At 29.4% G+C, this 22,481-nt stretch overlaps 2 protein-coding genes across 3 annotated transcripts in view; one reads left to right on the top strand and one right to left on the bottom strand.

The window, feature by feature from the left end:
- The window catches only part of LOC110606152 (sister chromatid cohesion protein PDS5 homolog A), a 31,913-nt gene extending 22,028 nt beyond the window's left edge, over positions 1–9,885 (bottom strand). Inside the window, exons 1-14 of one of the 2 annotated variants that reach the window (XM_043953676.1) lie at positions 9,629–9,885; positions 8,833–9,066; positions 8,485–8,666; positions 7,849–7,969; positions 7,259–7,480; positions 6,823–7,039; positions 6,588–6,736; positions 6,325–6,482; positions 6,089–6,238; positions 5,968–6,016; positions 4,744–4,932; positions 2,382–2,561; positions 1,496–1,632; positions 534–660 (exon numbers count right to left, since the gene is read on the bottom strand). In XM_043953676.1, coding sequence (XP_043809611.1) covers positions 534–660; positions 1,496–1,632; positions 2,382–2,561; positions 4,744–4,932; positions 5,968–6,016; positions 6,089–6,238; positions 6,325–6,482; positions 6,588–6,736; positions 6,823–7,039; positions 7,259–7,480; positions 7,849–7,969; positions 8,485–8,666; positions 8,833–9,066; positions 9,629–9,724 — 2,211 coding nt within the window. In that variant the 5' untranslated portion in view covers positions 9,725–9,885. The remainder of the gene's footprint in view (positions 1–533; positions 661–1,495; positions 1,633–2,381; positions 2,562–4,743; positions 4,933–5,967; positions 6,017–6,088; positions 6,239–6,324; positions 6,483–6,587; positions 6,737–6,822; positions 7,040–7,258; positions 7,481–7,848; positions 7,970–8,484; positions 8,667–8,832; positions 9,067–9,628) is intronic. The other variant, XM_043953677.1, reaches the window with a different exon arrangement.
- Positions 9,886–15,498: 5,613 nt separating this feature from the next.
- Positions 15,499–17,572, top strand: LOC110605891. The gene is made up of 2 exons (XM_021744566.2): positions 15,499–16,092; positions 17,266–17,572. The coding sequence occupies exons 1-2, from the start codon at positions 15,795–15,797 to the stop codon at positions 17,316–17,318; spliced, it is 351 nt and encodes a 116-aa protein (XP_021600258.1). The 5' UTR covers positions 15,499–15,794; the 3' UTR covers positions 17,319–17,572.
- Positions 17,573–22,481: the final 4,909 nt, after the last annotated feature.

Raw genomic sequence — 22,481 nt, 5'->3', positions numbered from 1 at the left:
AGGAGAAAAAAAAAACACGTGGCAAATTAAAAAAGTTACAGAATTTAGTGAGAAAGCCTAAAGGTTTAGTCCCCATAAAAGTTAAATATAGGCTCATGAAAAGATCCATAAAAGAGCTTAAAGAGAGTCAGACTGTTGATTCTCTAAAAATTGAGAACGAAATGTAACTTGAACTTGAAAGGCCAAATACATATTCACACTCTTATACTATTTAATATTAACCAATCAAGCGCCTGAATTAGTTTCTTAAGCTATGGAACACCTAAACTTGCAAAATCAATTAAACTTGCAAAACAGTCAGAAATGATCCCCCCCCACCTGTTATTAACTATACTTTAAATCTCCTTCAAAATGACTAAATCACCCCTCATTCCTTTCCCTCTCTCTCTCCCCCTCCCTCCCTCCCTCCCTCTATCTCTCCCATCATCTTCTTCCCTCTCCATCATCTTAATCGTCAAGATCAAAACACACTTAGGAAAAGATCCAATTCATATTTCCATCCCCATTGATCCTCTTTGCTGCAACAAACTCACCTTGCACAGTCTTGAGAAAATGAACTGCTCAGAAGATGTGATCAATGAAGCAATTGCAGAAACAGCATGCTTGGACTGAGCCCGAGTTCCCTCCACACATACTCTTTCCAAGAAAGGGTAAAAATCACTGAAAAAATAAAAAGAAATAAGTTTGGTAAATACAAAAGCCAAAAAGAGCTCTGAATTTCTTAATTTGGGATCTCTTAAGTTGCTAAAGAACAATTAATTTTCACTCCCTACAATCACTACCAAAACTAAATAAAATAATAAATAAACAAACTAAAATATTACGCCCAGAAACACATAGTCAGCTTAAGAACATAGGAAATAAGAACAACACTCCAACTTAAGTGTGAAACCATCAGCATGAAACACAATTGGATACAGCCAAATATTCTTTCATTTTTGTTTTAATTTTTAGGGGAATAGTGTGAAACCATCAGCATGAAACACAATTGGATACAGCCAAATATTCTTTCATTTTTGTTTTAATTTTTAGGGGAGTAGTGTGAAACCATCAGCATGAAACACAATTGGATACAGCCAAATATTCTTTCATTTTTGTTTTAATTTTTAGGGGAGTATGATTGACAGCCTGATGGGGAAGACAGAGAAAGAAAGAGCTCCCCTTAGATCGATTGAAATGGCCAAATATAGCACAACATAGCATGCTAATTTTAGAGTACCCAATTATTCTCATCAGGTTAGTTCAATGCTACGGCAGCTATCCTAAGCCTTAACCACTAGTAACTACAAATGACAAGCCTGTACATATACTATAAAGCATGTCTAGAACACATATAATGATACAAGTAACCAGACACAATTACAGTTTCTTTTCTGATACGAATTTCACAGCATTGCATTTCTTTCTTGATATAAACTTCATGGCATTGCATTTTTTTCTGATATAAACTTCATGGCATTGCATTTTAATGAAAAATGCAGAGTATGGAAGTTACCTAAATTTGACTGATATATAAGGAGCTGCTTTTGCTAACACTTCAATAAGCACATCCTTAATTGGATGCTTCTCTAACAACATTCGAAACTGCTCTTCCGAACCTCTTAAAAGTGAAGGGAAAATGTTGATGATAACCTATATCAGGTAAAATGGCATTTACTTTAAACCAAAACCAATTTTGAATAAATAATGAAGAAAGTTTGCATTTATAAGGAATTTATTCATACTTTGTACTTTAATTGTCATACGTTATCATACTATTATCACAGAGAAAGTGGGCCCTAAAATATCCGCCATAATGCCTGTGTAGAAAAACTCAGTTTTTTCTGACATTTGACTTTTTGTTAAAGCGCAAAAGGTGTAAGACTAAATTTTATCAAACCTTCTAGCTCTTCTTTCACAGTTATCAAGGTTTCTATTATCAGATATAACAGACGTTCATGACATCAGAGTACACACATATGGCGCTCCAAGTACCTTAATAGTACCTGGAAATTCAGAAACCATTTTATGAGAAGCTTAAGAATCAGGCTTTTCACATGGACTCCAAACTCATGAGTGATTCCTAAATGGTACTACCTTAGCTTATCAACTGCGAAAACAACTGTTCAGGAATTTAAATCTCAGATTTGTGATGCAAAAAAGTAAAGCCTAACTCCTGAAATCCTCTAGTGCAATGTGCAGACAACCAGGAAAACATGAGAATTGAATTCCAATTTGACGTAAATTACTTTGGACATTAAACTTGTCCTTAATAACCTATGATTAAAGTACCATTAGCTTTCACTATGAAGTAACTATTGGATCACACATTCTACTGGACAATATTTAACACCATCTGAAATGACAACACTGCTGTATAATACAACATAAATTATTCTTACAAGAAGCAATTTGGTAGAAGAGGCCTCCAAGTTTCCATAACCAGATATATTGCCAGAAAGCTGATCTAAGATACAACGAACATGCTCAGAGCTGAATACGTTGAACGAGCATTTAGAAGAGAGTAACTGAAGAAATTCAAAACATGGGTGTTTATCTCCTATCATTTTAAGAAACTTATCCTGAAAAAGTAGAATAAATACAAGAGATTAAACCAAAAAGGAAGAATTGCAGATGGAAAGCTTAAATTTAAGATGAAGCAAGCCCATGGGTCCAACTGATGATAACACAATAAAAGGGCAAATGCAGGTTTAACAAAATAAAAACTACAGTTGCACCAAACCCTACCAGCATGAAACTTCAATACAAGACAAAAAGTATGATAATGGTCCTCAACAAAGAAACTATATTTTCAAAAAAAAAAATAGAATAATAAAAAAACACCACACAAGACCTAGGCAATCTTGGTGTAAATCCAGGAAGTGAGCATTAATGAACAAGTCAAATTTAATTTTCTGTACTCACATTCCCTTTTCGATCAATCCTTTCAATCTTAATCACAAATGATGTCCTCAAATAACAACAAATTCCAAAGCATATCAAAAGAAATTATAACCACATATTCTAGATTTGTAGATAAGCTATAAAAAATCCTTATAAAGGACAACAAAAGTGGCTTTCACACTCTTTTGGCAATGCTTATTGAATCCAGTGTACTAGAATTATATTCATGCAGTGAATGGTTCTCAATAAGCTTGATCTCAAGAATAGAACCAGCCATAATTCCATACAAGTCAGTTTGGCAACTTCAAAAAATTGCATCAATTGAGAGGGCTCCAAAATGTGATCTGCAATGTTGCTCAACCTAACTTGAAAAAGCAACTAACAGCTGCAAGACTCTATAAATAAACCTGATCAATCATTCTCCTGCATATCTTGTACCATTCTATTTATCAGAAGCACAGTTCACTATTATGAGAGAATGATGTTCCTTTCTAAATTCTAATGCACTGTTCTGAACGATTTATTTGTATATATATATATATATATATATATAATAACTTGACTGATGGCCACATCCCCGTGATAAAAGTTGCTCTGCAAACAAGATCAAGATATCAACTAGCTTTTTAATTGTTTTCCTCTTGCCTTTCTGCTCCAACTTCTTATTACTTCTTTCTGTCTCACTCCTCCTTTCCCTTCAGTGAATATACTATCCCCATGTCTCAATTGTCTTTTCAGATAGACCCATTTCTAATTCATCCACTTATCATTAACATAATTGTTGAATCCACATCAATTTGGGAAAGGGTAATGTGGCCCTTATATAGGTCATAGGGACTCCTCCCTTTGAGCTAGCTTTTGGGGCTTTTGGGGTGATTTAGGCCTGTCTCAGATTTAACATCGTATAAGAGTCTCCTACTAATGTTGGGCCTCCCATGAATATGTCACGCTCTAGTGTGGTCCTGAGGGTCTGTTGAATCCACATCAGTTTGGAAAAGGGTAACATGCCCCTTATATGGGCCACAGGTACTCCTCTCCTCACCTTGAGCTAGTTTTGGGATGAGTTAGGCCTGACTCAGATTTAATAATAATTTTAGTTATATCAGCAATTCCATAATCTTGTTGGCAAGAAACCACTCAAGTAGACAAAGCAAAGCCTGATTTTATATCCAGTTGTACCCTGAGAATTTGCTTTTCAGAACAGACAACATATGCAAGAAATAAAATCAGAATTTATAAAATAAGCATTATTTTTGCAATAATGTTGAAGTCTGTGCAAGCCATTTCTTCCACTAACTCTCTAGCAAACAACACAATTGAATCTCACTCATTATAACATTTGGAATAGAATATGATAGCGGACACATGCATGCATGCATAATAAAATTAATCACTAACTTGAATTTAATGCACAAATAATATTATCAGCAATTCCATAATCTTGTTGGCAAGAAACCACTCAAGTAGACAAGCGCAAAGCATGATTTTATATCCAGTTGTACCCTGAGAATTTGCTTTCCAGAACAGACAGCATATGCAAGAAATAAAATCAGAATTTATAAAATAAGCATTATTTTTGCAATAATGTTGAAGTCTGAGCAAGCCATTTCTTCCACTAACTCTCCACCAAACAAAACAATTGAATCTCACTCATTATAATATTTGGAATAGAATATGATAGCAGACACATGCATGCATGCATGCATGATAGAATTAATCACTGACTAACTTGAATTTAATGTACAAATAAATAAAGCACTTACAAAATATATTAAGCATATGAAAATGCAGTTAAGTGAAGAAATATTATCCATGACCGTGATATTGTGATTAATAAAGATGACAAAGCAAATAATATACCCTCATTGTCTTGGCATTTATAATGGTACTTTCAACCAGCAATTGCTCCAAGGCACTAAAAATATTATTATCTTTCATCTGGTTCAATTTATGAAAGCAATCTTCTGCTTTCGAAGCATCTGGAAATGATGCAGACATTTTCATAAAAGAATTTTTAGTTCTCTTCTGCATTTCTTCAGAACTGTTGTCCTGCAACACATATTTATTAAGATCTGTTAATTGCAAGGGCTGTATAGGATGAAAGACTACACATGCCTGGCAGGGAATTCTCACTCCATGGACAAAATAAGTAGAAATGGATATGTTCCACAGATTTAGTGAATCAAAATTTAAAAAAAAAAAAATTCTAACAATAGGCAAAGAGAATAAATCTTTGCCTTAATTTTATAAAATAAAGTGAAAGAAAATTTTGGTTGCAAAAGAGGGCAACATAAAATTAGCTATGAAACATATATAAAAACACAAGCGGGTGCCGAATAAGATGAGGCACAAAACAACTAAAATTGGGCAGCTAATCCCATCTAGGCAACAAGTCATATTAAGGCACAAAATATTTAGAATTCTGGACCAAAATTTTAGTAAATCTCACATTTTAGTGAGCTATAACCTTGTATACATTCCCCACAAACAAAAAAAAAACTTCACATACAAAATTCACTCTCTGAGAAATAATACAGATAGAAAAAAAGTTATTTCTCCTGAAAATTCTATGGAATGTTGCAGCGGCATGCCCTAGGTGTTCACCTTGCACCTTGACAAGAAGATGTGCACTTCATAAATGTCATATCACCTTTGCATGATTGAATGCAAGGGACCCCAAGTCATGCTTTAAATTACTATGGTTCAGATCTTTTGCAAACAATTAAATAATTGTACTAAAATGAAACTGCTAGCAGTAAGAAACACACTTCAATTGATAGTTAAAGATTCTTTGATCTTCCATATTAATCCCCAAAGTGAAATGCTCTCCTTCATCCCGAAAATACAATATTTTATGGTCCTCCAGTAGCCTTGCAAACACTTATCACAGGCTATAAATAAGAACTCAGTAAAAAATGGCAACTACCTCTGCTTCCAATGCTTGAACTAAAATTAGCATCAGGCAATAACTATTAAAAAAACCAAATCATATAGAGGTCCTAGCAAGTAGTGATGAATTGTAGATAAGTTTTCTCCATTAACTATATATGGCCTACTTTAGTGATTAGGACACTATAGTATAACCTTCTGTTTCTTCCGCAGAACCAAATAACTTTGCATTTCGGTTTGCAACCTGGGAGAAAAAAAAATCATATCAAAAGCCATTGTTTCTCACTCTGATTACAGTAATAATTATATTAAATACCTCCGTTTCTGAGTTAAAATTGAGTTAAGTGCTTTCACATGAAGAGGAGTGAAAAGAGAAAAGAAATGGATCCAATGCCTAGTTCTATCCTCAACCGACAGATGAATTGGAAACAAATCCTCAGCAAGAATGTGCTCCATGTTTTGAGACCTGCAGAACATAGATAAAAATTTGCATCCAATATTATAAATGTCTGATTTTGATTTAATGAATTGTAAAGGTGGACATGAGCAGACCTGAAATCTTTACAATCTTTATCATAACAAAGCATTAGGATTTTACAAGGAATCTGTTCAAAGTGGTTGCCTATATTCAGATAGCCTTCAGAACACTTGTTACAATAATCTTGATACACCTCCGTCAACTTCTGCAAAGCCTTCTTCCTAACAGATACCTAGAAGGTAATCACAAATTAGAAAATAATCATTTTCCCCCACAATCTGCTTGGTAGACAGCAATAAATTGAATTAAAATATACAAGAACTTTAAGAAAAGTTACCTTCTTATCCCGCAGTCTTTCAGCAGCTTTTGATATTAACTCAGGGGGAAAAATTTTCAGGTTTAACCTGGCAATATCACAGACAACAACCACTGCCAGTGTTCTCACTCTGTCATCAAAATCCAGAAATCGACCTCCAACAGCAGCTGCTTAATTGACAAGTTACAATTTGAAGAAATAAGCAATCAAGAGTCTACAACATCAAAAGAATGAATTTGCTTGCTGAATCACTTACAGAGAAGTTCAGATGATTCTTTCGCAGATGGATTGGACATGTAGCAAGCTTTAGCACACTGTAAAGCACTGAGTCTAACTTCCACAGATTTATCAGAGAATCTATTTTTGAACTCTACAAAAAGATTGCGATACTTTTGTGCAACATGGTGCTCAGGAAGGGCAAAGAGCTTTCCAATTAAATTAACAGCTTTTATTCGGACATCAACCTGATCCGTCTGGAACAGAACCATAGCATTAATCAACATATAAGGGTTAGGGTACACTTGTCAAAAGGAGGGGGAAAAAAGAGCTTCACAGGATTACATTTCAAAAAAAAGGGAAAAATAAGAGAAGATTGTGTGAAAAAGACATAAAAGGTCAGCAACAATCATTTTATGCTGTTCGAATGGGGACATTATAAGTTGAGATGCAAAATTTAAGAAGGTAAGTTATACCAATAATTCTTGAGCCAAGTTAGGGATGACTGCAAGAAGCATCTGTGGAGCACATTGGAAAACTTTAAATAGGATTTCATGGTAAAATTCCTTGAGCTCGTTCTCAACAGCATCTCTATCCAGAGAACAAGATGTTAAGAACCCACACACAAAGGGCTCAAGCTTTTCTGCACAACTTTCAATGACAGAAATGGCAAGCTTAGAAGCAGCAGGAGATTCAGCCTGCAAAAGATACAAAGAAGCCAGAAGGAAATGATGTAAAGCTATGGCATTAGGAAATGACTCCTGCAAAACACTTAGGCCTATTTACTCTTGTTAAGACTGAAGGATGTTCAAAAAAAAATCCCCAAGTCAGAAACTGTCAATATGACTACTGCTTTATTGCAATGTGCTTAGTTTCCAACTTATACAATATTTTCAACAGGTTTGAGACATTTACAAAAAGTTTACCTTCTAAATCATATAAAAAGAAACTTCACTCATTTGTCCACCATAATACTTAACAGCCTAGGGCCTAATCATAAATATGACCTATTTGCGCTGCAAAACTATTGCCTGGAAAAAGATACATATATTCCGGAAATGCTTACCATTCCTTCCTTTATAAGATTTCGCAAAATCACATCTGAAAGTGGCTTAGAAGCCTCCTCATTTAAAATATGTGTCATTATAGACATAATGTCATTTATCAAACTCCTCTGATGATTTTCCCTATCAATACATGAAATGCAAGATCATTAGTGTCTCTAACTTAAAAATAAATAAATAAATATATATATATATATAATAACTAAAATTAATAAAGATGCATATTATAAGAAAACTAGAGAAAGTGTCTATGTTACACAGAAAGTAAAAATTAATGCCAACACACATAAAACTATGCACCAAACTCAATCATGTTTCAAATTCAAGCCTATAAATATAATGCAAACTATAAGTTTACAGGACCTAAGTGTCTATGTTGCAAAGTAAAATTAACAATGAAACTTTCATTTCAAACAGGATATCAAATGATATGATATCTCCACTGCAACTTATCAAATCTTCAAGTTGGTTACACCATGTTACTTAAGGGGTCATAATTCTGGGTTCAATATAAGTGCAAAAGAAAAAAAAAAGAAAAGAAAAAGCAGAGAAGGAACAGAAGAAACCACAATTTTCTATCACATAAGTGCAGGGAAGGAGGGAGGGGAGAGAGAGAGAGAGAGAGAGAGAGTTCTAACCTCACAACAGAGAAAAAAATGTTGAACATGTCAATGACTAGATCATTGCAGTCAATATCCAGCATTATCACACAACATTTACATCGTGCAACAGTCTCCAATATTTTAACCCTCCTTGAAAAGTATGGGCTAGTTATATCAGCAAGCTCCGCAAACATGCTGAGAATAAGTTTAAAAACATCCTTTGGGAAGAGGAAAAAAGTCAGTTCAAATACAGTGTAGAAAGAAAGAGATGAGCAAAATAAATGGAATCCACACACACTAGCAAGCAGGCACTTGCTACAGAAAAGAGGAGAGACATGAACACATTTTCCTGAAGTAGACATTTACTATAAATGTTAATCTCACCCTGAGATATCTATCTTCAAAAGGTGGTTCAGGTGCCAGGATTCGGAAAATTTCACTGACACAAATGGCGACCAAAAGTTTAACATCTTTATCACTATGTCGAAGAAGGCCACGCTTAATAATAGATTTGCTTAGGGGCTGTATGGCATTTTCTAGCTTCTTCATAACTTCCATCTTTTTAGAAGCTAAAGATGATGAAGGCTGCTCAATTTGTGATAAAGCAGTTGCAGCTTGCTGCGAAATTAAAAATGAGAAAATTATACAGCAATGCACAATAAAGTAATTAGCCAACAAACAAAACCGAACAAAAGTACTACATAAAAATCATGAAACCTCAAAACCACAAACTCATATATTATGCTGAAGGAACAATATGCAAGGAAAATGTAGGCATTACTCAACCTCCTCCCCAAGTCAATCTACGGAGACACATCAAAAACAACCGTAAGCTCTCCGGTGAACTTCAACAAAACAACATGAGCAGAGCAACAACATTTTATTGAGCAACTAAATCAGGATTATAAATACATTAGGTATCTATATAGATGTCTAAGCTACTTAGCCAACAAGAAGCAAGCAAAAAATATTGAAATCATTCGTCAGAGAGCGAAACCAAGATAAACCAACTGCCCAGGAACCCCAAAAATGTAATAAATTAACTAATTAGTTCCCATAACTTTTTTGAAATCCTAAGCAACCCTGGCAAGTTACAACACAATTAAGCCGCCATTTTTATCCATGCTGATGGTCTTCGCAGTGAAATTATCAGTGGCACAGATGAAGTAAAAGACCGTACTCGGAGCGATTTGACGAGGAAGTCTTTGTTTGGGCGAGGGAGTCGGGCGAGTTGAGCGCCGATTTCAGAGACGAGCTGCGACGGCGACTCGTCCATTGACTCGGTGGATAAATGAAAATTGAAAAAACCTAGATGTGCGATCGAGCTGGGAGCGAGTGATGAGGGGTTTTCTTGATTCTTGGCTACTGACCAACTCTCAAATTCTAACACCACAAACTGCGTGTTATAGGATGAACTGAAAAAATAAAAAATTTCAAGAAAAGAGGGCAGTTTAATAATGGATGCTCCCGCCTTTGTTGCGCGTGCCAACACGCGCATTATGTATGCTAAAATTTTACCTATCCTCTCGCTCTCCAGAATTAAATTACATTCATTAACCCAAACAAATTATTTTTTACAAATTTTAATATATAATTTGAATTACGTCAACGAAAAAAAATTGTGTTATTTATTTCTTTTAACATTTATTTATTTATTTGCAGAGTGTATTTTATAATTTTTTAATTAAACTCATTTTAAATATATTAAATTTTTTTAAATATTGAAATCTTAGCATTTAGTGTTTAAGTTAGTATTTTTAATAATTATTTAATAATTATTATTTAAACAAATTATTAATTACTTTTATTAATTAATTTTTTAATTTAAAAAAATATATTAAAATATATATTTAAATATTTTACTATTTAATCTCTATAATTTTAAAAAATTTATTAATGGATTATTTAAATTTTTAAAAAATGTACTAATTAGTCTTTCGTATCTTAAATTTTTTTATAATATTTAACGATTAAAACTAATAAATAAATTAACTAATAAATTTTTTAAAATATTAATAATATTTTAATGTATTTTTTAAAATTAAAAATTGAATTAATAAATTTTTGTATACTATAAAAATTAAATAGTAATTTTTTTTATTATTTTTTAGTAATATTTTATGATTAAACTAATATATATCAAAAACTATTCTCCTTAGTGATCGACAAACAGTTTTCAATATTTATATTTTTTTATTTTTTATAAATTTATATAATGATATTTTTTGTTATTATTTTATATTTATTAGCTAATTCAATATTTATTTTATAGTCAACATTCTTACTTTTAATACTATATAAACAACTTGTAACGATCCGGAATCCGGATCGTTACCGGCGCTAGGATCCAGATCGGCATAAGGCCGTCGGGACCTGTAGCAAGCCTGACATACATCCTGTAAACCTGTTTAATCTCATACATGATCAACATAAACATAAAAATTTTAAACTTTTCTCATTCATTTACCAAACTCAACCTGTGCATGCACATCTCATAATCATAATCATCAACCCCACATTGGAGTCCTCATCAATGCTCCAATAGGGTAATATAATATTATAAAAGTTTGGTTTACATAAATATCATAAAACATTTCATTAAAAGATCATGTAACCAAAAAGGGATTAATAACATACTAGGGTCAAGCACAATTCTAAACCCCAATACTCATCATTACATTACATAACTGTTTAATACTATTCATTACATTTCAATATTTATCATGTCCACCTCTAGCTATTACATAACCATGACTTTACTCTAGCTGACCTCCTGGTCTATCCCATACCTGCAAACCTGGGGGATTAAGAAAAAGGGGTGAGCTACTAGAGCCCAGTTAGCAGAATAATAAAACATTATATTTAAAGTTCATGCTTTCATGAAATGCATCACATCACAACCAAATCACATTAAGGATGAACTTGTCACCAATAGTCCTCTACATATCCAATAGTGCCAGGGACGTAGAATGGGTCTTCCTGGACTTCCTCTTACATAACATATCATAACATTCCAATGTGCCAGGGATGTAGAATGGGTCTTCCTGGACTTCCATACCATATCATCATCATATCATACCATATCATACGATGACTAATGGATCATTCAACATTCATCCACATCAACAACATAATATGCAATGCAACATATTCGTGAATTTCTAATACAACAACCTAGAATATCACATGGCATTCGTGATGCATGAGTTATGCCAAAACTTTCATTAAATTAAAACATAAAGGTTTATTCTACTCACCTCTGGCTGACTCTAAAGCTGCTAGCTCACTGCTGGGGTCCTCGATTCCTCAGGTCTGAACCTACACAGGTGGACTCAAATGAGGGACCAAACACTCAAGAACATGACTCTAAAATACTCCCCACAAACCCCCTAAAACACCTTAAAACAATTATAGAAATCATGCAAAGGAAGGCTGAACAGGGCACTTTCGGCGGCAGGTTCGGCGGCCGAAAGTCCCTCCAGAGCCGAAAGTCATGCACCTTCGGCGGCCGAAGGTTCCCTCCAGAGACGAAACTCATGCATGTTCAGCGGCACCTTTGGCGGCCGAAACTCCCTTCCAGAGCCGAAAGTCCACTTTCGAGGGCAGGGTTCGGCAGCCAAAAGGCTTGCCTCCACAGGCAGGTTCGGCGGCTGAATGTGCCTTCGGCTGCCGAACCTGAGTTCTTCCAAAGGGCAGAACTCAGCCTCTTTCATGCACAAATGCCTCCCAACCCAAACAATCATGCATTTACCTATTATACAACATGCAAACTCAAGCCAACAAGCACATAGGGGTCTAAAACTAACTTAAACCCCAACCAAAACACATCAAACATACATATACAACTCACATTGCTCAAAAACTCAACATAAACCCATAAACTAACTAAAAACCTAAACATGCATTTCTACCCCAAAAACTTCATGAAACTCAACTAAAACTTGAAAAGAAGTATGGATCTACTCTTACCTCTTGAAGATCGAGAGGGAAGACGATCCAACTCGGAGATGGGAGAGATCTAGCTCTTTGAACCTCCAAGCTCCAAAACTTCACTCTTTTTGTTCAAATATCTTCAAACCAAGATAAAACTTGTTAAAACATGAAAGATTGGAGGAAAAACATCAAAAACGACTATGGGAGAGCATGGACTCACCGTTGGCCGAAAATGGGGAGAAAGCTTGCCCGTTTCGGCCATGGAGCCCTTATATATAGGGGTGAGCATTCGGTCGGTTCGGTTCAAAATCGAACCGAACCGAATAAACCGAAAATCGAAATTTTAGTGTTTATGAAAACTGAACCGAACCGATTTTGGTCAGAAACCGAATCGAACCGAACCGGTTTGATTCGGTTATATTCGGTTCGGTTTGATCGGATTCGATTTTTAATAATTTTTTTATTTTTTACATTTTATTTTTAATATTTTAAAATTTAATTAAAATATTTTAATTTTAATATAATTTAATTTCTCTATATTATTGAAAAAATATATTATTATCACTAATCAGTTCGGTACGGTTTTTTCGGTTTTTTTCTGATCAAAACCTAACCGAACCGAAATAACCGAAATTTTTGAAATTAAAAATCGAACCAAACCGAAATGTATAAAAAACCGAACCAAAATTTTAAATCAGTTCGGTTCGGTCGGTTTTTTCGGTTTGAACCGAATACTGCTCACCCCTACTTATATAGGACTGGCCAGACCACCATTCGGCAGCCTAAAGTGCCTCCAAAACTCATGCAAATTTGGCGGCCAAACCTTTGCCTCTTTCGGAAGCCTAACTTGCCCCCCTAAACCATCAAATGTTCGGCGGCCGAACCTGAAAATTCCTCCATAGTTTTTTTCATTCAAAACTCAATTTCTTTATTGCTTAAAAACATAAAATACATTAAAACATTTTATAAAAATATAATTTTACCCTTCTAGAGGTTTTCGACATCCGACATTCCACCGGACGGTAGGAATTTCGATACCGGAGTCTAGTCAGGTATTACACAACTAGTCTTTTAGAGCTAATATCTAATTAACTGCTAATTGTTACTAATGGTTATTAAACCATTAACAGCTAATTAAATTCGCTAATATGTTGAATAGAGTCTAAAAGACGTTTGAGAGGTTGTATTGAAAAAAAAAAGAATTATAATAATTAATTTATATATTAATTATAGTATAAAAAATAAAAGTAGATAATAAAAAAACAAAAATTATGAAACAAATATAGTTTTTATGAAAATTTATTAGATATAAATCTAATTAAGTTTTTATATTTATATTCAATGGTCAAATAAATATAATTTAAAAATTTGTATCAATTAAGTCGATAATTAACTAAGCTCTAATCTAATATAATATTATTTTTAATAATATAATATTATTTTAATAATAAAAATATTTTTATAAAATAAAATTTTATTTTTATAATTTTAAAAATTATTTATTATATTTATATTTATTTAAAATTTGTATGATAATGAAAATACTTAATTTTTATGTTTTAAATTATAAAAAATAATATTTTATTATTAAAAATAATATTATATTAAATTAAAATCTATTTGATTTTTAATAAAAATAAAGAATTTAACTGGCCAAAAATTTTAAATTAGACTTATTTGGGCTTAAGTGAAAGTATAATAATTTAATTAAACTTATTTCTAAAATTTATTATTTAGTCTAAATATTATATAAAAAATTATTAGTTGATGATTTTATTTTTAAAAAGAAATTAAAATATTTTTCAAAATTTTAAAAATTTATTAATTTATCATTTCGTTATTTTTTTATTTATGAAGTATAATGTAATTAATGGATTCGTTTTTCCATTTTTAGAATTCAATAATTTTACCTTTAACATTTAATTTCGTTAAAATTAAAGGTAATTTCATAAAAAATATTATTCGCAAGAGAAAAAATAATCAAATTATCTTTATTAAATCTAACATTTTAGTTCTTAAAATTTAATTTCTATAAATTTATAGGTCTCTCTCAAAAATTTAAAAGAAAAAGTATGTTTTTATTCATAAGATATTTTATAATTAATAAATTTATCTCTGTATTTTTCAAATTTAATATTTTAGTTTAATTTCGTTAAAATTTAAGAAAGAATATCTCAAATTTAGTTTCTATAAATAAATAAAAATTTTAATAAATTTAAGATTTAGATTCAGTAAAAATAATAAAAATTAAAATATATAAAATTTAAGTTATTAAAAATAAAAAATATAATGCCGCTCGTCGTTGATTACTGTTTGTTATTTAAAAAATTTATTAAAATATCTCTAATATTTTAAAAAGTTTACTAATTATTTTTTAAATTAATTTTAGTCATTAAATATTATACAAAAAATCTAAAATATTTCTGATATAAAGGGATTAAATAGTAAATTTTTTAATAATTTAAGAGATTAATTAATAATTTTTTTTTAAATTATAAGAATTAAATAGTAAAATATTTAGTGATAAAATTAATAGAGAAATTAAATAGTAGATTTTTTAAAATATTAAAAATATTTTAATATATTTTTTGAAATTAAATGATTAAATAGTAAATTTTTTATATTATAAAAATTAAATAATAATTTTTATAATATTAATTTTTTATTTTATTATTAATAAAATTATTTTTGAAATTATATTTTATTAAATGGAAATTATTGATTTGAAGAAAGTTTTTTAGGGAAGAATTTTAAATTTTGAGCGAATTAAATTTTAAAAATGAAAGTGTAGGATTCTAAAAATATTAGAATAAATTTGTTAATTATATTATATTTTAATAATTAAAATATACTTTTTTTAATTAAATATTATAAAAAATTTAAAATATTTGAGATTAACTAATAAATATTTAATAAATTTAATAAATAAATTAATAAATTTTTAAAATTATAAAAATTAAATAATAAAATATTTAATTAATAAATTTAATGAAAAAATTAATTAATAAAATATTAAAAATATTTAATATATTTTTAAAAATTAATGAACCTAACTAAATAATAATTTTTTCTAATTTTTATTGTACAATCGTTTTATAAAGCAGTTCATAATAACCTAGTTACCCGAACCAAAAGAATGCAAGATTCCTCACACCACTAAAAAACTTTACAAAAATGTCTTCAATCCAGATCGAGAAAGCACAGATAGAGCTTGACCTCTCAGTTTCCTACTAAGCTTGGTATCTGGATCACGGGTGAAAGCAAATTCTCTGGAGAAGCTACCAAACTAAATTTCTCCACAAAACTCCCTTTATTTCAAACCAGATCTGAAATTTGCATCACCTCCGTTTTCGAACTCTGACGCGAAGCAAGGGAGGACTTTGCTGCTGCAACCAGAGCTAGTGGGAACCAAAATGGAGTTCGCAAACAGATTGGTCGGCGCAGCAATGAGAGCCACCAATAACAACACAGTGATAAACGTATGCCTCGTAGGATCTTTTCTGGCGCTAAGCGTGCGATCTATGAACCAGCAAAAGGACATAGAAGCTCTTGAGGCCGAGAAGGATTCGCTGAGAAAATCAAACAAAGCCATGAAAAAGACTATGTGGGATTGGAAACAACAGCTCTTCGCTGAAGCAGAATCCGATGCTGCCTTGGTCCCTCTTGCCAGACTCAAGGCCATTTACGGCGAGGCACCATCGCCTCCAATCGGTACTCTCTCTATCTCATAACCCTTATCTATGCTTATGTTTGGGTATATTTCAGTGTTCAGCTGAAGTAATAATTACCTAATTTTGGTGATATGTTTCAGTTTGGGTTTTAGGTGAATTTAATTTTGAGGTTAATGGGCGTATTACTATTTAGTACCTTCTGCTGCCAGAAGTTCCCAAATCCTATCTGGTTTGATGTAAGATAGCTACAATTTTAAAGATCATGTATTTGTTTCGAGATGCACCAGTATTTTTTTGGCATATTCACGAAAGGAACATTGAATACTATACAATTGTATTACATGCCAAAGACTAATTGTTATCCCACATATCTCGAGACCTAATTCGTCTATACACAAATGTTAGTGTAACTGTTTGTGATGTGAGGATATGAATGGCAAGTTTCAATGACATAGGACAAGTAAATTTCTGATGAAATCCAAAATAGTGGTTCCTTGCTGACTCAATTTCCATTAATATATATTCTGGTGATCATTTGATTATTTTCCTTGTAGGACTGTGGCCAATGCTGTTTAATTTGGTGTATTTCACATGTTAGAAATGCAATAATGAAAATACTATCTTGCTTTGATTCTGAAGCAAGTACGAATTTGTTGTTTGGAATTAGATTGTTTTGTATTAGGTCGTTTGGATGGTGGAATGGCCAATGGACTTCAGAGAAATATAACTCGTATTTGTAAAAATTCTTCTTAAATGATGTGCTGTTATATCGCTTACAATTGAAAATTTTTAACATTGAATTGTGAAGTTGTCTTCAGTCAAGGGGAAGCATGACCAGAACCATTGCCCAAGTGAGAGTAACAGAGAGATTTCAAGAGGAAATTTGATACCATTTGTTATTTGTTTATTGCCAAAGCATGTGCATGCACTATTTTGTTTTGTGGTTGTGTCGATACTCGGTGACAAGAATATGATTGCTTCATTACTAATTTAGCAGTAGAATGATTTCTCATACTAACGCCAGAATAGATATCTCAATTGCCTAAAGAAAAACTTTGGGAATTGTTGTTATGATATATCAATTTCAGGATGTATCTGTTCGGCTGAACTGAAGATTCAAATTTTGTAGTCCTATATATAGTATTTTATTAGTGGAATCAACTTCCCTTCTCTAATTGCTTTTGACTTTTTTTTTTTTGTTTTGTTTTTGCAGGGGATACTGTGAAAGAAGATGCAAAATCACCTGCATCTAAAATTGTAATTTAAACTTGTTTTTCACAGTTCTTTACTTTAGCTAGCATGAGGATCAGAATGTTATCTCTCACTTTAGGTAGACAAACAATGAATCAGATTTGGAGTATGGCCAACAAGATTCCTGAACACCCTCTCCCCCCCCCCCCCCCCCTCTTTAAACTGCTGCTGGATGTTGGCTCAAGGTACTCAAATCTTATCTTTGCTTTATCAGATTTTGTTAGAATTATCGTTAAGTGGATAAATAATAATAGCCTGAGCTTGCTCAAGACTTTGTAGGCATTGGCTTCATTTCACTAGAATTCAGCCCATAGGGTTAGAAGTGCATGACTTGCAATATAAGCAGTCACAGGTTAAAAATTAAAATTCAGTATGAGTGAATTTGTAGCTGAAAGTGCAAACGATATTCTCCTTCATCTTCTTAAATCCGGATAAATATTATTCCGGCATGTGAAGGTACCTTGTGAAGTGTTATGGAGTTCTGGCATTTGAACTCACGGGTTTTGAACATGCAGTTGTTAGAAATCAGTGCCATTTTGAGATCAAAACACTGTCTTCCTAGTTTATCTAATTTTCTAATTTTTATTACGAATTCAATTTTTTTGTTTAAAATTAAAAAAAAAAAAATTCTCTTTTAACTTGTAAAATTTTCATTTTAAAAAAATGAATTTATGTATGCTTTTGTAAGAATTCATTTAATTTATTTTTTTTTATAAAATGAGTCAGCCAAACAGATAGTTAAAAGAAAATTATGGAAATAGTTGTTAAGGTCTTGGGGATAGATCTTGATCTCTCATTGTTTTTATCTCTTTCTATCCAAGTTCTCCCTCCCGTTCTTAATCTATCTCCAATGTGATAGAAAGGGAGAGCAAAGAGATACAATTGGAAAATGGATGGGGAGTCATAAACGAGAGCGAGAGCAACAAAGAGGTTTAAATAAATTATAATAATTGCGAAGTTGCTGACCATGATTGATTATAACATCAATTGTATGTAGGATTTAGGATTACAATGATTCATATTTATATTTAAATTTAAATTTAGATAATAAAATTAATTTTTTTAATTTATTGTAATTACAGTAAATATAATTAAATTGAATTTAAAAAATTAACGATAAATTAAAATATAATTTTTAAAATTTTATTTAACTAATAAAATAATCTTTAAATATGTATTTTATTGCAATAATGTTATTTTTTATTAATTTCATTATTTACTCTTTATTGACATTTTTATATAATATTATAAATTATTAACAAAAATTTTAAATATGAAAAAAAAGTATAATTTAAAATATATAATATTTTATTTTATTTAGAATATCATTGATATAAGTAAAAGTTACCGACTATAAAAATATATATATAATTTATTGAGCATAAATATTTAATAAAATATTTTAAGGATTAAATTGTGAAAAAATGATATTGTTGTAATAAAATATATATTTAAAAATTATTTTATCAGTATATTTTAATTTATGATTAACTTTTCTAAAATTAATTTTTTTTAGCTGGTAAGTGGGATAATTTTAATTTTATTATTTAATATTTAAAATTTTAAATATAAATATAAATTACTGTAAATATTTTAATTTTTTAATCTAATAGCCCTAGGATTTATCTTAAATTAAATACTAAAGAATAAGATGATTTAATTTTGTGATAAAATTAAAGTTTGAAGTACTAAATAATTTATTTTAAAATATAAAATTCAATGTATGGATAATTAACAATAAAAAGTGGTATGGATGAAATAGTAATTTAATCGACTTAAAACATTTATTGATTTAACATGCATATCATCGGAGTTTGATTTTTATGTGTAATATGGGTTTTCAAAATTAATATTTAAAATTTATTAATTCAATTAATCCAGACTTGTAATTGATAAACTTACTAAATGAAGTATAACGCTCTAATTACATACGTTTATACGATAGATTGTGAGAATTGTAAATGTGAATATAATAAGGCTTACACAACTTTTTTTTTTCGTTTTTCATTTTTCATAGAGCATCAGTTAATTGATTAAAAAAAAACTTCTTCTTTTCTTATTATTATTATTTCAGCAACAACTACTAGTATTATAATAATTTAAATTTAATTATTTAGTAACTTCAAAGAAAAATAAAGCTTACAAAACTATTTTAGTAAGAAAAACAACTAAAACTTCACAAATTTATTAATTATGAATATAAAATGCATTACTTCTCGTAAACATTTTTCCCCAAAAACTAATATTTTCGGTTTATAATGGCTATAAAGAAATCAGTAAGACTTTTCTAAATAAAAAAGGATAAATTTAATTATTTTTTGGCTAATTTTATCGTTTGTAATAAATAAATTTAAATTTTTTTTTTGAAAACAAGAAATTTAAATATTTTTAACTTGAAAAAATAATTTTAAAAATAAATAAAAATTATATAAGATTTTATACAATTTTATTTATTTAAATTTCATTGTAAACGATTCTAGATGTCACTCAATTTTTTTTATATATGAATTTTTTTTTTGAAAAATAACTTATCTAAATTTTAAAACATCTAAAATTAAATTTATTATTTAAGTCTCCATTTATTTTACATAAAATATTTTTCTAAGAGAATATTTTCTGTATTGGACATTCAAAACATTTAATTAAAATAAAATATTTTTATAAATAAAAGAAATAATAAGTTATTTTTTAAAAAATGACATCATATTTTCAAATTTAAGTTTATTATTAAAATATCTATATATAAATATTTTTTAATATATTTTATTTTTTAAATTAAAATTAAATAATAAAAAATAAATTATTTTATTGAATATATTTTTATGAAAAACATTTTTAATAAAAAATATTTTTCAATCAAAATAATTTATTTTTTATTATTTGATTTTAATTTAAAAATTAAATATATTAAAAAATATTTATATATAGAAATCTTAATAATATCTCTAAGATGTAAAAAATAATTTTATTTTTTTTAAAAGAGAAATTTATTTTCTTTAAAATTATTTAATTTTTTTAATAAAAAAATATATTTCACTAAATTAAATTTTTTTAATATTTTAAATATCAAAAGATATAGAAAATATTTTTCGTAAATAAATAAAGTTTAAAATATCATATATAATTTTTAAAAATTTATAAATAATAGTATTTTCTTTAATACTAATACATCTTATACTATGTACGTATTTATTATTAATATTTCTTATGAGTTTTCTAAGTATTTTATCAATTGTTAAATCTTAGTTATTATGATAAAAATAATTATACAGATAGCTAATTAGCATTAATACTAATAACACATAAATCATTTTATTTTTCCCTTCACTATTATTATGTTCTTTAAATTATTAGTAATTTTTTAGAATAATAATAATACTATTTTTATTAATAAAATATAATATTTAAATTCTTAATATATTAAATATATAAAAATGATATTTTTAATTATAAGAATACAATATTTATATGACATAATATTTATTTAAAATATACTGAATCACTCTATGAATGAATGAGCCGACGACACTTAATCATAAAAATTTCATTTAAAAAAAAATTCGAATATTATAACATCAATACTTAAAAACGATAGAAAACTCGCCATTTTCTGACCGATCGAATATCTTATTATACAAGTAGTTATCATCAGAGAATAAAATTTATTAGATTTTTATTATATTTATAATCGTGAAATCTCTTATTTAAAAATTAATTAAATTTTTAATAAATTTATCAATTAACTCTATCCGTATAAAAGTAAAATATATACAGAATTTAATATACATATTTTTACACACCTATTTTTAAATTTAAAATTATTTATTTATATTTAACTTTAATAATAAATTATTAACTTATTAAATTATTAATTTTAATACATCGTTCATTAATACCAATCACCTGAAATTAGATTAATCAATTAATTTTTAGTTCATTTTTCACCCATTAAATATAATTTTTTTTTTTGAAATAACAAGAAAACTTCATTAATTCAAAGAGAACAAATAAATAATATGAGGAGGAGGGATATCAATCCAAACTCCTTGACCTGACTCAGAATGAGCCGATATTGCTAGAACATGAGCGACATCGATCTATGAACAAAAATACACTTTGCTTCCTCATAATTAGATAGAAGCAGTTTACAATTTTGAACCAAAAGGTCAAAAAACGATAAATCATCTAACAAAACACAATTAACTGACATCACAAGTACCTGAGCATCCAATTCGAAAAGAACTCGATCCCATCCACACTCTTTAATCCAGCTCAATACTTTCCGGAATGCTATAGCTTCAGCTATAAAAAGAGCCTGTTCTAGCAGCCACAAAACTCCCATCATCCTTTCGGATTAAACAACCGAAACCTACCGAATCTCGTTGCAAGCTTAAAGAGGTGTCAATGTTCGCCTTGATCCAACCGTGTGGCGGAGGAGACCAGATCGGGCGAACCGGGTCGATAATATTAAATATAATTTAGTTGTACATCCAATCTGTATTTTATTTTACAATATTGTGAAAATTTCGCTAAAAAACTATGACAGATAACTTAGACCACATAAAAAAGTAATAAAAATAAAACACAAAATCTATTAACACTTAATTTAAAATATTATTTTCTATTTATATATAAACTTAAAATTAAATACATAAACTGATATTATTAATAGATACATGTAAACTAGTATTCTATACTCAACTAATTTGAGATTCAATCTCTTTTTTTAATAATATAATTATCGTTTTCAATAATTTGTATATAATATTCAAAATTCTCATTTATAATTATGATAATTATGGATTTTTACTAATATTCAAAAGGATGCTTGTAAATCACAATAACTAATTGGATTTCTACTTCCTATTTTATTATTTTAAAATTAGTTCTTATTATTATTATCTATAATTAATTACTTCTACATATATTGATTGTTGACTTGGTCAAAGAAAATGGATTAAGATAATAAATTTAATTTATATTTTTTATTTATGTAATTTAAAAAATGAAATTCAATTTTCTAATTAAATAAATAAAATAACATTTTATTTTATTAACCTAAAAATTATGTATATTTGAAATTAATAGAAAAGGGGATATTATGCAAAAATAGAAAAGGACTTACTTGAATATCTCAGCAAATACAAGGAGTAAATTTAGATTGTACACCACAGAGAA

This window comes from Manihot esculenta, chromosome 18, assembly GCF_001659605.2.
Source record: "Manihot esculenta cultivar AM560-2 chromosome 18, M.esculenta_v8, whole genome shotgun sequence".
Classification (NCBI taxonomy): domain Eukaryota; kingdom Viridiplantae; phylum Streptophyta; class Magnoliopsida; order Malpighiales; family Euphorbiaceae; genus Manihot; species Manihot esculenta.
Note: the sequence above shows the minus strand (reverse complement) of the source record. Positions and strands in the feature narration are given on the sequence as shown.